This window comes from Lissotriton vulgaris, chromosome 5 (genome assembly GCF_964263255.1).
Source record: "Lissotriton vulgaris chromosome 5, aLisVul1.2, whole genome shotgun sequence".
In the NCBI taxonomy this organism is placed as follows: domain Eukaryota; kingdom Metazoa; phylum Chordata; class Amphibia; order Caudata; family Salamandridae; genus Lissotriton; species Lissotriton vulgaris.
In genome coordinates this window covers 1,709,657,799-1,709,671,677 of record NC_141693.1, presented here as the reverse complement: position 1 = coordinate 1,709,671,677, position 13,879 = coordinate 1,709,657,799, and the positions used below count along the sequence as shown (strand labels likewise).

The window sequence follows — 13,879 nt, the reverse complement described above, 5'->3', positions numbered from 1 at the left end:
ATCAGCACTATTAAATTTCATAATGATTTCTAAGTGATCCTCTGATCAGTTGTACTCAACAAACCCAGTGTCTTATTCCTTTGGAGCTTTATAATTTGAGATTTAGGGGGAAAGTGTGTACACGCCAGTGCATGCCCTCTACAATGAGTAGGCAGTGGTCTCCCTCTTTTTCAAAGTCTTTTTAGTGTGCTGTTAGGTGACATCCATCTCTCTAAGGAGTGGATAAGGGAGTTAAGACTTTACACTTGAATACAGGGTGCGGGTGATGAGCAGGCTAAAGCTCACATTAGAAGCATGGTAAATATCTGGTTTCATTGCAATCATGGCACAGCTGTTTGTTGAGACAAGGGATGGTGGGAAATTTGGAAATTATGGAAGTAGTAATATCTGTGACTAAGAAACAACCTGATGATTCTGCTATACCTTCTTCTGATATTGCTGTTCTTCACACCACTCCTCAACGTACATTTTTCTCTCCTATAGTTTTGCAGTAATGAAGGAAAGTGTATCTGTTATTCTGACTGGACAGGAAAAGACTGCAGTGTGTACGACCCACTTCCAGCCCCGAAACCCCCCAGAGAGGTTGAGAAATACAAGGGTTTGTATCTCCTGTTTTTCTTTATCAAATTGTGAAATGTCTCAACCTCCTTTCCGACTGCTTTACAGCCTTGAAATAGTCAGAAATTTACTTCAGTAAAAGACTGGCTTAACTCCCCTTCTAAATTGGGAAAGTGAATGGATCACCCCCACATTTGCTGGGGGTGTATGAGAAGAGCTCTCTCTATGTATAAAATGTATTTCCCAATATTAAAAACAAAAGTGTTTGTACAAGGGACTTCATTGCCCTGCACTGACTTCTCCGCTATAGAGAACTTGGTACATCTGCACTAGGAGCCCTCAGGAATAATCACATGACATTCCCAGAAGAACACCTTGAAATCTGCACCTGGCTCAGCTTTCCTGCATATAGTAGTAAATTTGTGCCTACACACAGATATATATCTACAGGGCAGGTTTGCTGCTTGTTTCGACGAAAAGGTGCACTGCATTTATGGACATCAAACTGCTTATTTTTTCATTAGGAATATGTACGGGAGTTATTAGCTTGCTCAACTAATCAGTCAGATAGTTCGATAATTCCAATCCAAACAAGACTTGTAAAGTGTGGCTAATCACCCTTAAGGGTATTCAGGTGCTGAGAATTCTTGCTGCAGAGGCTCAATCGAACAGCATGAATTCCAACGGTGAGGGTGAGGTTCAGAGGTGAAGAGGGAGGTTGTTCCAGACCCTGACAGCAAGGTAGAAGGAGCTACCTCCGCTGTGGCTTCTACAAATGGGAGTGGTATGGGTGAGGCGAAGGGAGGCAGAACGCAGAAGTCTGGAAAGTTGGTGGAAGTTTAGGCGGTTGTTGATGTATGCTGGTCCTTTGTTTGGCAGGACTTTGTAAGTATGTATCAGCATCTTGAAGTGGCATGTCTCCTGAACGGGGAGACAGTGGCGCTTCCTCAGGTGAAGGGTGATGTGTGTCCGCTTGGGGAGGTCGAGGATAAGTCTGGCTGTAGAGTTCTGTATGGTCTGGAGGATCTTCAGGAGGTGCGAGATGATTCCTGCATAGAGTCTTTTGCTATATTCAAGTCAAGTGGTGACTAGGGCTTGGACGATGGTACGTCTGGTGTTGACCAGTAGCCATTTGAAGATCTTGCGGAGCATACGAAGATGAAGGAAGCAGGTGGATGAGACTGTGTTAATCTGATTTTTCATGGTGACCTTGCTGTCCAGGATGATGCGGAGGTTGCGGGCATGGTCTGTAGGTATGGGTCCTAGTTCTGAGGGCCACCAGAAGTAGTTCCACAGGGAGGTGTTCTTCTTGAAGATTAGTACTTCGTTTTTTCTGTGTTGAGTTTCAGGCAGTTGTCTTTCATCCAGTCAGCAATGTTCGTCATACACCTGTGGAAGTTGGCCCTCCTGGTGGAGGGCTTTTCTGACGGCGAGAGGAAATTATGTTTAGTCCGAGGGTTCTGGCGATGTCGGCCAGAGGGTTCATGTAGGTGTTGAACAGGGTGTGACTTGGGGATGAGCCTTAAAGGAAAGAGCAGGTGCTCTTGTATTCGGAGGTGTAGGGAGGCAGGCGGAGTCCCTAGGTTTTTCCGCTTAGGAAGGTGGCGATCTGTCTGAGGGTGTCTCCTTGAATTCCGATGTGGTAGATTCTCTTGATAAGGGTGTTGTGGGATACAGTGCCCAAAGCTGCTGAGCGATTGAGGAGAATCAGGACCGCCATTTCCCCCCGGTCCAGGAGAGCTCTAATGTCATCACTGGTGGAGATGAGGGTGGTTTTGGTTATGTGGTTGGCGTGGAATCCAGACTGGAAGATGTGCAGAAGGTTGTTCTTCTCCGGGTATTCAGTGAGTTGGCGGTTGATGGCTTTGTTGAGGACCTTGGCGGGGAAGGGGAGCAGAGAGATGGGATGAAAGTTAACGAGTTTTATGGGGTTGTAGGATGGTTTCTTGAGAAGGGGTTTGACTTCAGCGTGTGTCTATTCATCGGGTAAGGTGGCTGTGGAGATAGATGCATTGAAAATGGTGTTGAGTTTGTTGCTGGTCAACTTGCTCCCAAGGTTGATAATGTGGTGGGGACAGGGGTCCATAGGTGCTCCTGAGTGGACAAAGTTTATGATGGCTGTGGTGCTTTGAGTGGGGAGCTTGTCCCAGGTGGTTAGCAGATGGTTGTGGTTTGCCTCTGTGGAAGCAATGAGGCTGTGGAAGTGATAAGGCTGAGGATTCTGGGCTGTGGTGCAAAGTTTTTGGAGATGTCGGAGATCCTGTCATGGAAGAAGTCCGCCAGGGTGTAGTGGAATTCCTGGGAGGGAGCGATGATGTTCTTGAAGGCTGAGGGGTTGGAGAACTCCGAAGATTTTGAATAGTTCTTTACTGCTGTTGGTGCTGACCATGATGAAGTTGGCAAGTGCTCTCCTTTTCGTCTTTTTCAGATGTTGGTGGTATTGTTTGAGCAACACTTTGTAGGGCGTTCGGTCTATAGTATCCTTGCTGTTTCACCATCTTCTCTCCACTTGCAGTTGCTTTTTGTTCTTCTTAGTTCCACGGTGTACCAGCTGGCCAGCTTGGAGGGCCTCTTTGGTTTAGTAGCCTTGATGGGGTTGACTGTGTCGGTGCAATTGGTGATCCAGGCGGAGAAGTTCTTGACAACCTGTTCTAGTTTGATTGCGGTTTCCTTGCGGGAGGAATTGAGGGCATCGGTCCATTGGGTCTCTGCTACTTTGTTCCAGCTTCGGTGAGGGATCCTGGGTGGTTTGATGGTGGTGGCGGGGGGCTCTGCAGTGGTGAAGCAGATGATGGCATGGTCTGTCCAGATGAGTTTGGGGAGAAGGCTGTACTTGACTCTGTCTCTGGCTTTGAAGATAGGGTCAAGTCTGTTTCCTGCGATGTGCCTGGGGTTGGTGACTAGTTAAGTGAGGCAAAGTTCATGCTTTCGAGGAGGTTGGTGACATTGGTGTCATCAGGGTAGCCGAAGTGGAAATTGAGGTTTCTGAGGAAGATGCAGTGCTTGGAGTTGATAGCGAGCAGAGCGATGAAAACACGGGTCACGTCTCAGAAGCTGGGGTGAGGTACTGGAGGTCAGTAGGTGAGTGTGCCTCTAATGGTGGTTTTGCCATCTGTGTGGAGTTGGAAGTTGAGGTGCTCCATGATTGGTGTGGTGCCATCTGTGGTGGTGGTGCAGTGGATGGTTTCCTTGTGGATGATTGCGATTTCGCCTACGTGCTTGTTGATGTGATTTTGATGTGTTATCTTGTATCCATCGGGTGTGGCTAGCATGATGTCAGCGCTCATGCGGGGTTGATTTTTGTAGAAAGTAATATATAAGTTCTTCAATGCTGCAGGTGCGTATTGCTGTTTGTCTCCGAGAGGTATTAGACGTTACACCACGCCACTCTGGTCAGCCACGCGGTTTTTAATACAGACATCCGGTAATCTGACTCCTTTTTATTGCAACCGGAGAGTCACAGATTTTACCTAGATTAATCATTCCCTGCTCCTTGAAAAGTAGAAGTCTGTTTCACATGCGCTTTTAGATTACTGGCAATTTAACTCTTCTCTATCCAGTACGGAGAGCTTTGAACTTTCAACTCATTTCTGCCCCGCGAAATAGAAACAGCTGTTCAATACGCACCTGCAGCATACGCACAACAGGCAGAGTTTCAACCCGGCTGAAGTAAATTTTCCGACCCTCTATATCGGATATGCGCACGATGATGACAATTGGCTTTTTCAGCTATTTCTAATTCAGGATTCTTTCAGAACTTGAAGACGCTTTTATATTTCATTAACCTACCGCGTGATACATTGACGCAGATTTTATCAGCATAAGGAACTACAACGTGAACAAGCTATACCTCAGATAAAGAAGGCTTGTTTTCAGATCTTGACTGGATTCCCATCAATTAATCTTTTTTCCGGTATTTGAAAATATAATATATGCAACAAGATGGTAGTGTCCTGAAGAAGACACTTTCAACGTGTCGAAACGCGTAGACGGAAACCATCTTCCTACTGTACTGTACAACCGTATAAACAAATAACGTGCATCTGTTGTATATCCACTGAAACTCATTTTTTACAGTTTTTTAATCAGTAATTATGTCAATGATTTATTTCATGACACTTTTTATTAAATCTATTAAATTGTATTTTCTGTGCTAATTTAGTGCTTCATTATTTAATATTTATTTTATCACTTGAACTTCGCCAGTGTTTGTGTGTTGCCTGGGTATATTACTTTCTACAAATTACTTGCCCTGACCCAGGAACATTATCCTCATCGGGGGTCCTTGTTGTCTACACTCATGCGGGGTTGAGCCATGTCTCGGTGAGGAAAAACATGTCGGTGACGGTGTAGGTTTCGGAGGTGGGAGAGCCAGGGTTCCTGGCCCTGAGCGCGGTCCAGACGTGGATTGGCATATATGAGCTTGCCTTTGGTGCGACTACGGTGTGCCGGCTCGGTGGCCGCACTGCGGCCTCCATTAAGTAGGTCCTGGGAGGAGGTAGGAGCTCTGAGGGGTGTGAAGCGGGATGGATGGATCGACCAAAATGGCAGGAAAAACGAGCGGCGGAGAGAATACAGAGAGGAGAAAACAAAGAGGTTAACAGCTGTTAGGCCCAGTTAAAATGTACACAAAGGAGGCTATGAATTCAGTATTGTACTACGCAGAAGTAAAAATACATTGATACGGCTGGATACAATTATCAGGCTACAAATACAAAGTTGTAGCAAACCAGCTATGCAGACATCAGCTACTGAGTCGGTATCACAGTAAAATAATGGGAAAAACAGGCAGCAGGAGGCAAGCAAGCGAGGGGTAATTTGTTTAAGATGGCTTCTGCCTCATAAATATGGTGTTAGTTTGGTATGGATCCCACCAAGCTGCTAAGCTGTGCAAAGCGCGTGTTATGCATATGTAACACATGGGAGCCTGCAATAATAGTCTGTCTCTACTTTCCTTATTACAGAGTACTTGTGATGCCTCGGGTCGCCAGTAATAAAGAAATTTAGTTGCCGCTCAATCTGTAAAAATGATTATAGTAGAGTTCTGACATGACAATACCTGCTGCTAGAGCCAACAGCCAAGGGGGAAGGCAGGACATCGAGCATAATTAAAGATACAGTTTATAAAAACTAAAATGAAACCTGGCAACGTGTATTTTTTTGCTTTGATAGAATCTGCTTGTTGCACACATTCTGAGCTTAAGCGTTTTTTAATCTGAGTTGTATTAAACTAATTGTAATATATTTTTTGCAACAAATATCTAACTGCTTTTTTGTATATTTAATATTTCAGTGGAGGGTCTACTTTTATTCTTCAAGTTTCCAAACATCCTATCTCTTCAACATGAAAGAGAAACACACCAGTGATTTAACCCCTTCCGTGCTAGCGTTGGCCAACGGCCGTCGCAAGCACTACCTCGCTAGTGCTGCGCACGACCGTTGGCCAACGTGGCCCCGCCCACTCAATAGAACTACCGCACTGCGGCAGAGTTTGCGCCGTGGTTAAGGAGTTAAGCGGTTTATGGGAAGAGGAATGGCATTACCATGTATCATAACGAATGAAGTACCTCCTGCCATACATTTTACGGATATTGCAAGTCGCCTCGGAGTTCCAAAACCTTAAAACGTCACAGAACTCCTTGATCACTTGAAATATGCTTAAATGTACGGCAGAGGGTGCTTCCTTCCCGTGTATTCGGGATACCTTGAATTATTAAAATATGGGTTCACCTATGTAATAGTCTATTAGGATGTATTAGGCTGTATATAATGATATGTTGTGGTATTAAAGGGAAGAATGAAAGGAAGCAAATAGCACAGATATTCTTGCTCTAGCATCGATGGCTTAAGAGCAGGCAGTTTAATCCCCTAAACATCAATACATCTGGACCTATTGTTATAACATAGACTTTGGCTTTTTACATTAATTAATTAATCAATTAAAACATATACTAAATAACACACCCTTACAGCAAAACCTCCTCCATAATAGGATCATCATTTACATTTATGTAAATGTCTCTCATAGCCTATATGCTAGATCATGGAATTATCTCCAAAGAGAAAACTCATTAAGGAAAGCCAAACTAAAGGCATGCTTCTTTTCTTTTTTTATGCAACCAGTGGCACTTTCATATTATTTTCCAAATGTTTAATACATTGGAAAATATTGTAATTGTTATGTCTCAAAATAAATAATGAAATTAGGAGTATATATCACATCCTCAAAGGTGAAAAACTATAGACTCTAGGGCCTATTCACAAAGAGGTTTTTGTCAGTAAAGATACCTTTATGACCAAAAATACCTTACTTACAAATTCCAGGAATTCCAATTACGGATTCCTGGTTGGTGTAAATACATGTACTGATGCAAATTTCTCTGGCACAAGTGCATAAATTCGCAGCAGTAAATTCCACTCAAGAGGTATGAAGTGGGCTTTCCAAGGCTTGGCCCGCCTTAGACGTTTAGGAACACCTACAAACATGTACATTGTGTGGACATTCACAGACTCCTCTCAAATGACATTCTACTCTGGAAGTGTTCCAGGGCATGAGTAACTCACGTTCCAGGAAGGGATGGGGAGCAGATCACCGCCATATTTGTTAGGAATGTAGGTAAAAGCTTGCGCCAAACAGAGTAAAAAGTGGCACTTTGAAAAGGGCCTCTATTCCTCCTTTGCAGACTTTTGTGTAATATAGAACTGTAGATAACAGGAATAAGAGCCTCCGGGAATAGTCTCATTACATACTCAGTAGTACTCTTCGAAACCTGTGCTTGGCACTGTGTGGAATAGGAGTCGATTTCCTGAGCACTTGACATGCCGCTCTGCCCTTTTGACCTTTTTGTCAAATTTAATATTTAACTTTTTGAAGGACACATCCAAGTGCAATGTTGCTGAAGAATTTTTTTTTTTCTTTCTACTCAGTGACCTATTATGTTTTCAGTTACTATTAGGTGTCCATCCTGTGAGAATTGAGTCTGAAAAAGACCGCATGTTTTTTTGTATGTTGCGTCTGTCTGATAGTCACACAGTGGGCTGTCTGATTAAATATTAAAAAACTAAAAAAAACTTCCAGGTCTGGCGCTAGCAACTATGGTTGCAAAGAGGAACATAGCGAGACTCTGGGGGAGCGAGGTTGTACCAACAGTGGAGGACTGGGAACGGGACCTTGATTGGTGCCAAAGAGCTGAGAGAGTCATATATAAAAGTAGGGGGTGCTCCAAGAAATGGGAGAAAATTTGGGCGGCATGGCGGTTGTATAGAGGATAATCAGTGTATACCAAGGCAGTGTCTGATTCTGATTAGCAGTCATGGTGCGCCCCGGTTCATGTCACTTGCTTTGATGGAGAGGGTGGTTCCGTGGGTTGGGTGCCTCTGCCCGGCTTCGGGAAGGGGTGATGCTGCCTGATGTTGGGGGGGGACGGGTACGGATGTGGTGTTGGGACTGAGATATCCATACTGTCTGATGGGTGCCATTTCTTTGGTGGAGAGTCCAGGAGTACCCACTGCTAGCGGTGGGATGTACACCAGGGGTTTGATCTTTCTATGCAGGCCACATTGTTAACATGAAATATGTATATTACGGTGTCTTCTATGTATCTATGTATTACCGATGCTGTAATGTGCGATTTTATGGAGCATGTTTTTATAATAAAAAGATTTCCCAAAAAAAAAAAACTTCCAGGCCAAGATCTGACCACAGACTGGTTCTGCCATAGTTTCAGGAGTGCAGAAGCAATATCATTTGAATACCTCCTCTTTAACACCATCAGGTAAGGCAAAGAGCCAGATAGTAGTAGTAGGCTAGAGAAGTGTGGCACATCTGCTTCATATGGACGGCTGTGTGGGATTTCTCCTTGGGATATGATACAACTCTGGCAGTCAGTTCAAAGATTCATGAGGCTATCCTTAAGGATAAGAAGAAGGAATTCTATGAAATTATTAACTGGGTCCACTTCTGATCCTATCAGGTTATTTGTGTGGCAGTATAGTAGTATGGTAGCTTGACGTTGCATTCACCAAGGTAACATCCAATTCTTTTCAATTCTGAAGCATTACATAACATTAACCACACTCTTAAAAGAAGGGACGAAAGGAAACAAACCTTCCCCAGTCCTCCCTCAGAAATGTCTAACCACACACATAAAGAAGGGAAGGCCTTAGAGTCCAGTGATTATTTAGTAGTCTGTTTTCTGGGAAAACCCTCAGGGTTTTTAATACCACCCTCACCCACTAGATAGTGCCATGCTTCATCATAGGGCGCTTCTACACCGTGCTGCAGGCCAACATACAGGGTGGAGCGCAATAATATATTTTTTAAAAACTCTAGGGATCCATTTCATGCAGAGGCAGTAATAAAGGTTAAAACTGTCTAGTAGGGTATCCTCTGTACTATTTTGTTCTTGGGTCCTTACTTATGGGGTTAAAAAATATATTTGCAGGTGTATAAAGGAAATTAGCGTCCCTCTCTGCTTCATATCATCGACATGTTTCTTACCTATTCTTCAAGCCTCCTAGGGGTCTATGGTATTCCTCAGGATGAAGATCCAGTATTATCCTTCCTGCTATTTATTTCCTAGGTTAGGATAATTATGTATAATAATTATGTATACTTAACTGTCCTGTTATAGTAACAAATCGGGCAATTCCTATGACAAAAAGAAATGAAAATGTAAAAATAAAAAATTATAAACGGCATTAGTTTCTGTACATGTGAGTAATTCCTCAGTATATTGTGTGGGTAGTTAACACCATGCCACTTATGTGTTACCCATATCAGTAGTTTTCCCCACTATGTGTATTTTGCTCCGTTGTGTCTCTGATTTTGATAATTATTATATCACACCCAAAAATGCATCTCAAACCAGATGGCATAGTCACACTTCATAATAATTTAGAAACACTTGTATCCAACCCCCATGTGGTTGTGCAAAACCAAATGTCTCATAATGAGGTGTTGTGTCCCTTAACCAAATTTCATCTATTCGCTGCAGATAGCAGAGAGAGTGTGGGATGTCATCCTGCTGTCACACACTAGGAAATAAAAAATAACAAATGCTATTTGTAAGGGTAACTCTCATGTAGCTAGTGTCATGGGGTGTAAACCGGGTGCTCAGAATTCACTCCTAGGTTACATCACATAAAAGACTGTGCTTGTTTGTACACCCGGTATGTTTCTTAATTTATACTTTCTTCTACACGCTGTCTCATCTCATTCCTTCATATTGCCATGTATTCTTCGTTGCTTTCTCCAATTATATAATTACGTGGAGTGTAAAAATGTTAAATTATGAATTATCCATGCCCCTCAGTTTCAGTACTCATTGCGTCAAGGCTCGATCGTCGCCAAATAAGACCTCTCTTCTCCCTGTGCCCGTATCTCTCTGCCTTTCCGGCTCTCTTTAAAACAGAGTTCAGTTTCCAGGTCAGTACCTGTCATGTGACCGTGGAGTCACTGCATGTGATGGTCTCCGCATTAGTTCCTCTGCATAAATGGATCCCTAGAGTGTTTTCAAAAAATATTTTTGTCCTCCACCCTGTATCCTGGCCTGCAGCAGGATGTAGAAGCAGCTCTATGATGAAGCATGTCACTATCTAGTGGGTGAGCGCAGTATTAAAAACCCTAAGGGTTTTCCCAGAAAACAGACTACTAAATAATCACTGGATTCTAAGGCACTACATACCATTACATGTGCATTTGTAAAGTGCATGTTCACCCAGATTGGTATCTTGGCGCTGAATAACAGATGTTTATTGTTACCAAACTGAATGGTACTCATTTTATCGATCTCAGAAGGATGAAAGGCTGAGTGATCCCACCAGGATTTGAACCTGTGACCATGAGGTCAAACACAGGCTACTATAGATCCGGATAAAAGGTGATACAATGTACCAAATTAAAACTGAGGTTGACACTTTGAAGCAGTAATGTCTAGAAAAGATAACAGTTCTCAACCTTTCTAATAGTGCTATTGACCACCTTTCTGGCGGCATTAGCATAAATCTCAATACTAACAAAAGAGACAACTAAGAGGGACTAGCAGCCATCTGCCTTCGGCTTTTCATGAAGTGCACCAACCACAACCAATCACTGACACTAGCCTCTTTAATGACATCTGCATTTAGGAGTTGGCATTGTCAAACTGTAGGGTGAGTGGCAAAAAATTACTATAAGACAAGTAAGTATTAAATAATGCAAAGAATTGCTATGCATTGTGGTTCATAACTCCACCTTCCCAGCATTCCCCCCTATTATTCAAACTGTTATATTGCACAAGCTATTTAAAGAGGTTTCTCTTCTACAACAAAACCGAATGGCAGAGGGTGTGCCTAAGCTCCAAAGAGGCCATCACATCAACCTGTAGTATTTTCTTGGGTGATAAAGGACACCGGAGCCACTAGCCATGATCGGCCTCCTGGTTTTGGACTTGGAGAAAGCCATCAACTCCCTGGAGTGAAGATACCTTTTTGCTGTGCGGACTAAATTTGGCCTAGGTTCCCACATGCTTGGGCTTATCAAGCTCCTATACACCACACCGCTGGCCCTCTTCAGGACAGGCAGATATCTTTTCAAACATATCTGTGTAGGTCATGGCACAAGCCAGAACTGTCACCTCTCCCACCTTCTTTTCCCTGTGGCTATGTGGCTCCTAGCGCACGGACTGAGAGGTCAGGAGCACAACTGGGAGACGGAATACATGCTGAACAAGAGCTCTATGTTGATGACCTGCTCCTTTACATCCAGTCTATTTTTCAGCCCTTACCTGCGATTGAATGACTACTCACCGGATTTGCCGCTGTTTCGGGCTTCCGAGTTAACTGGGGCAAATCTTGCCTTTTCCCCTTGTTGGCCAGAGCAACAGACCCCGCTCTTCTGTTTGGGGAGGAGCTGGTGCACAGGCAACTGGACACCATCCTCTACCTCTGTATTCGACTCTATCATGATGCCGCAACACTAGTGGATGGAAGTGTGCATCGAGTGGGTCTTCCCTCTGCAGGCATATTTCCTTCTGGACGACTTTGCAGCTGTTGGTTGCGGGGAGCATTGCTCTGTCTAAAACGTTGATGTATCTGTGCTTCCTTTATTATTTTGCTAACATTTTAATTTACTTGCAGAAATCCTTTTTTACTACACTTGAGCACCTGCTTGGTGATTTCATCTGGCAAGGCACTCACCATGGTGTGGCACTATCTAAACTGTGCCTGCTGACCGACAGGGGCGGGTTGTAAGCTTGCAATTTTGAGCACGATTACCTTGCTTCTCAACTGCAGTGAGTAGCGCTGTGGTTCGCTGAACGCAACTTGGATGCCACAGCGACATGAATGTTTCCCTTGTGGACACTGGAGCGCTTATTGGACCTCTTTCACCCCCTAGCACACGCTCCTATCCTGCCCATGCATCTCTTATCTGTGGTGCTTTGCTGCTTCCTCGGCCCAAAGGGCAAGCGTATCTTACAATGATGGCTATTTCCCTTGACACCGTGACCTCTTCTCCGGCCCATTGTCTCATCTAATCAACCAAACCAGGTTCCCCCTAGACAGTTCCTCATATATAATTCAATCATAGGTATGCTACGGGCACACTGGGGTCACTGCAACCTGAACCAAGTATGACCCAGGCGCTTCAAAACCTACACCTACTGGGCACAGTGGTCACTTGATCACATGGTATACCAAGCCACTGTGCAAGCATACCAGCCCACTGCTCTCAGTATGTATGTATGCATATGTATGTATATGTATGTATGTATGTATGTATAGGCATTTATATAGCGCACTACTTACCCGGAGGGTCCCAAGGCGCTTCGACCGCTGCGAAACCCTTCCTGGCTTCCCTGAGAGATGGTCCCTTAATGGGCATCTCCAGGGTGAGACCAGGCATCCCCGGCGGTCTGGTGGGGCCGTTAGTGAAGATGAGGCAAGCTAATGCCCAGAGTTGCTGAGTGTGATCGCTGATCAGAGTGGGCACCGAGGCGAGAGAATTATCGAGTCCGCTGGAGTAGTGAGGACCTGGATAGCTTGTGCATCGATAGGGAGTGGGCCATGATACTGGCCTACCCTGCCACTGTCTCCCAGAATGTGCAATTCAAATTAATAAAATGTAAATAATGCAAAGAGCGTATCTCACCAGCGCACCACTGCTCAATCAAAAAGGGCAGTCACCAGGCTCTTTACCTGGCACTTCGCTTAGCTCAGTGGGGATCACACGTGCCTGGAAGTCAAGTGCTCCTCCTCGGCCTCTTTCCTGGGCTCGGTCAGTGGACGTGTGGGTGATGGCACTGCCCAAGTGTCTCCAGAAGTACTCAATCTCACATCAGTGTGATGTGCATCTTGAAGCTTTCAAATTTAGGGTGACTACTCCTGACCCTCTCTCATCGGCCAAACCACTTGCACCCCTTAGCACAGAACCTTTTTCTCTCCTCAGCGCCCTAGACCTGCTGCCTGCCACAGAAATCTCGTCTGTTGCATTACCTGACTGCCCACAGCTATAGGCCTGACTCATTGCTTCCCCTCCCTCATCCTGAATCTATCACTTACCTGCAATATAGGTGCTATACTTGTGTGAACCTTTCTCCTGCAACAACGACGGATGTCCATGTGGATGTAGTGAGGGCCTTTGTATGTTGGTTATGTGCTCTTCTGTTCATCCCCAACCTATCTTTCTCCTCCCCTCTGTAATTATGTGCATGCATTCTCTTGCACTGCTCAGATCTCCCCTTGTTATGAACCAAGTATATCCGGTGCACATTTGCCTCACTATTGTTATTGTAACACGCTAATGACATGTACCATTGCAATGCCTACCAAGTTGCTAAATACCTCAATAAAATAAATGTAAAAATAAAATGGGCGAGCATGGATCAGACACGTGCACCATGATCTAGACCTGTCTCATGGTAATGTGGTCTTGTTAGACTGGGAGGGGCTCACCAAGCACTGCCTTTAGAGTGGTAGAGGCTACTGCCCTTACCCTGAGTTAAGTGACATGAGCACAATGATGGCAGCATAGCCGCTTTGTGTTTCATATGAACCAGTGGTGTAAACAAGCCTTTTAATCTGTGTCACTAGAGTGTTGACTACCAGCTCACTTTTGTAAAGGTCCGTAGTTGTGTACCTAACTCACCCTAGGCATGCATGGATTGGTGTAGCACTGGACAGCACATTATACTTGCGTGTAGTGCTGTGGTCTATGAATAGTACATAACATGGAGGCCTGTGGGCTATGTTTTGAAAACCCATAGCTTAGAGAGGCTAGTGGATGTGAGGACTGGAACCACCAAACAGTAAGTGTCAATTGCTGACATTCCTGATGGTGGGA

General features: G+C 44.4%; 1 protein-coding gene across 1 annotated transcript in view; it reads left to right on the top strand.

Moving 5' to 3' along the window:
* Nucleotides 1–13,879, top strand: part of ADAM11 (ADAM metallopeptidase domain 11) — a 336,142-nt gene that overhangs the window by 318,939 nt on the left and 3,324 nt on the right. Inside the window, exon 24 of the mRNA XM_086919835.1 lies at nt 484–598. Coding sequence (XP_086775961.1) covers nt 484–598 — 115 coding nt within the window. The remainder of the gene's footprint in view (nt 1–483; nt 599–13,879) is intronic.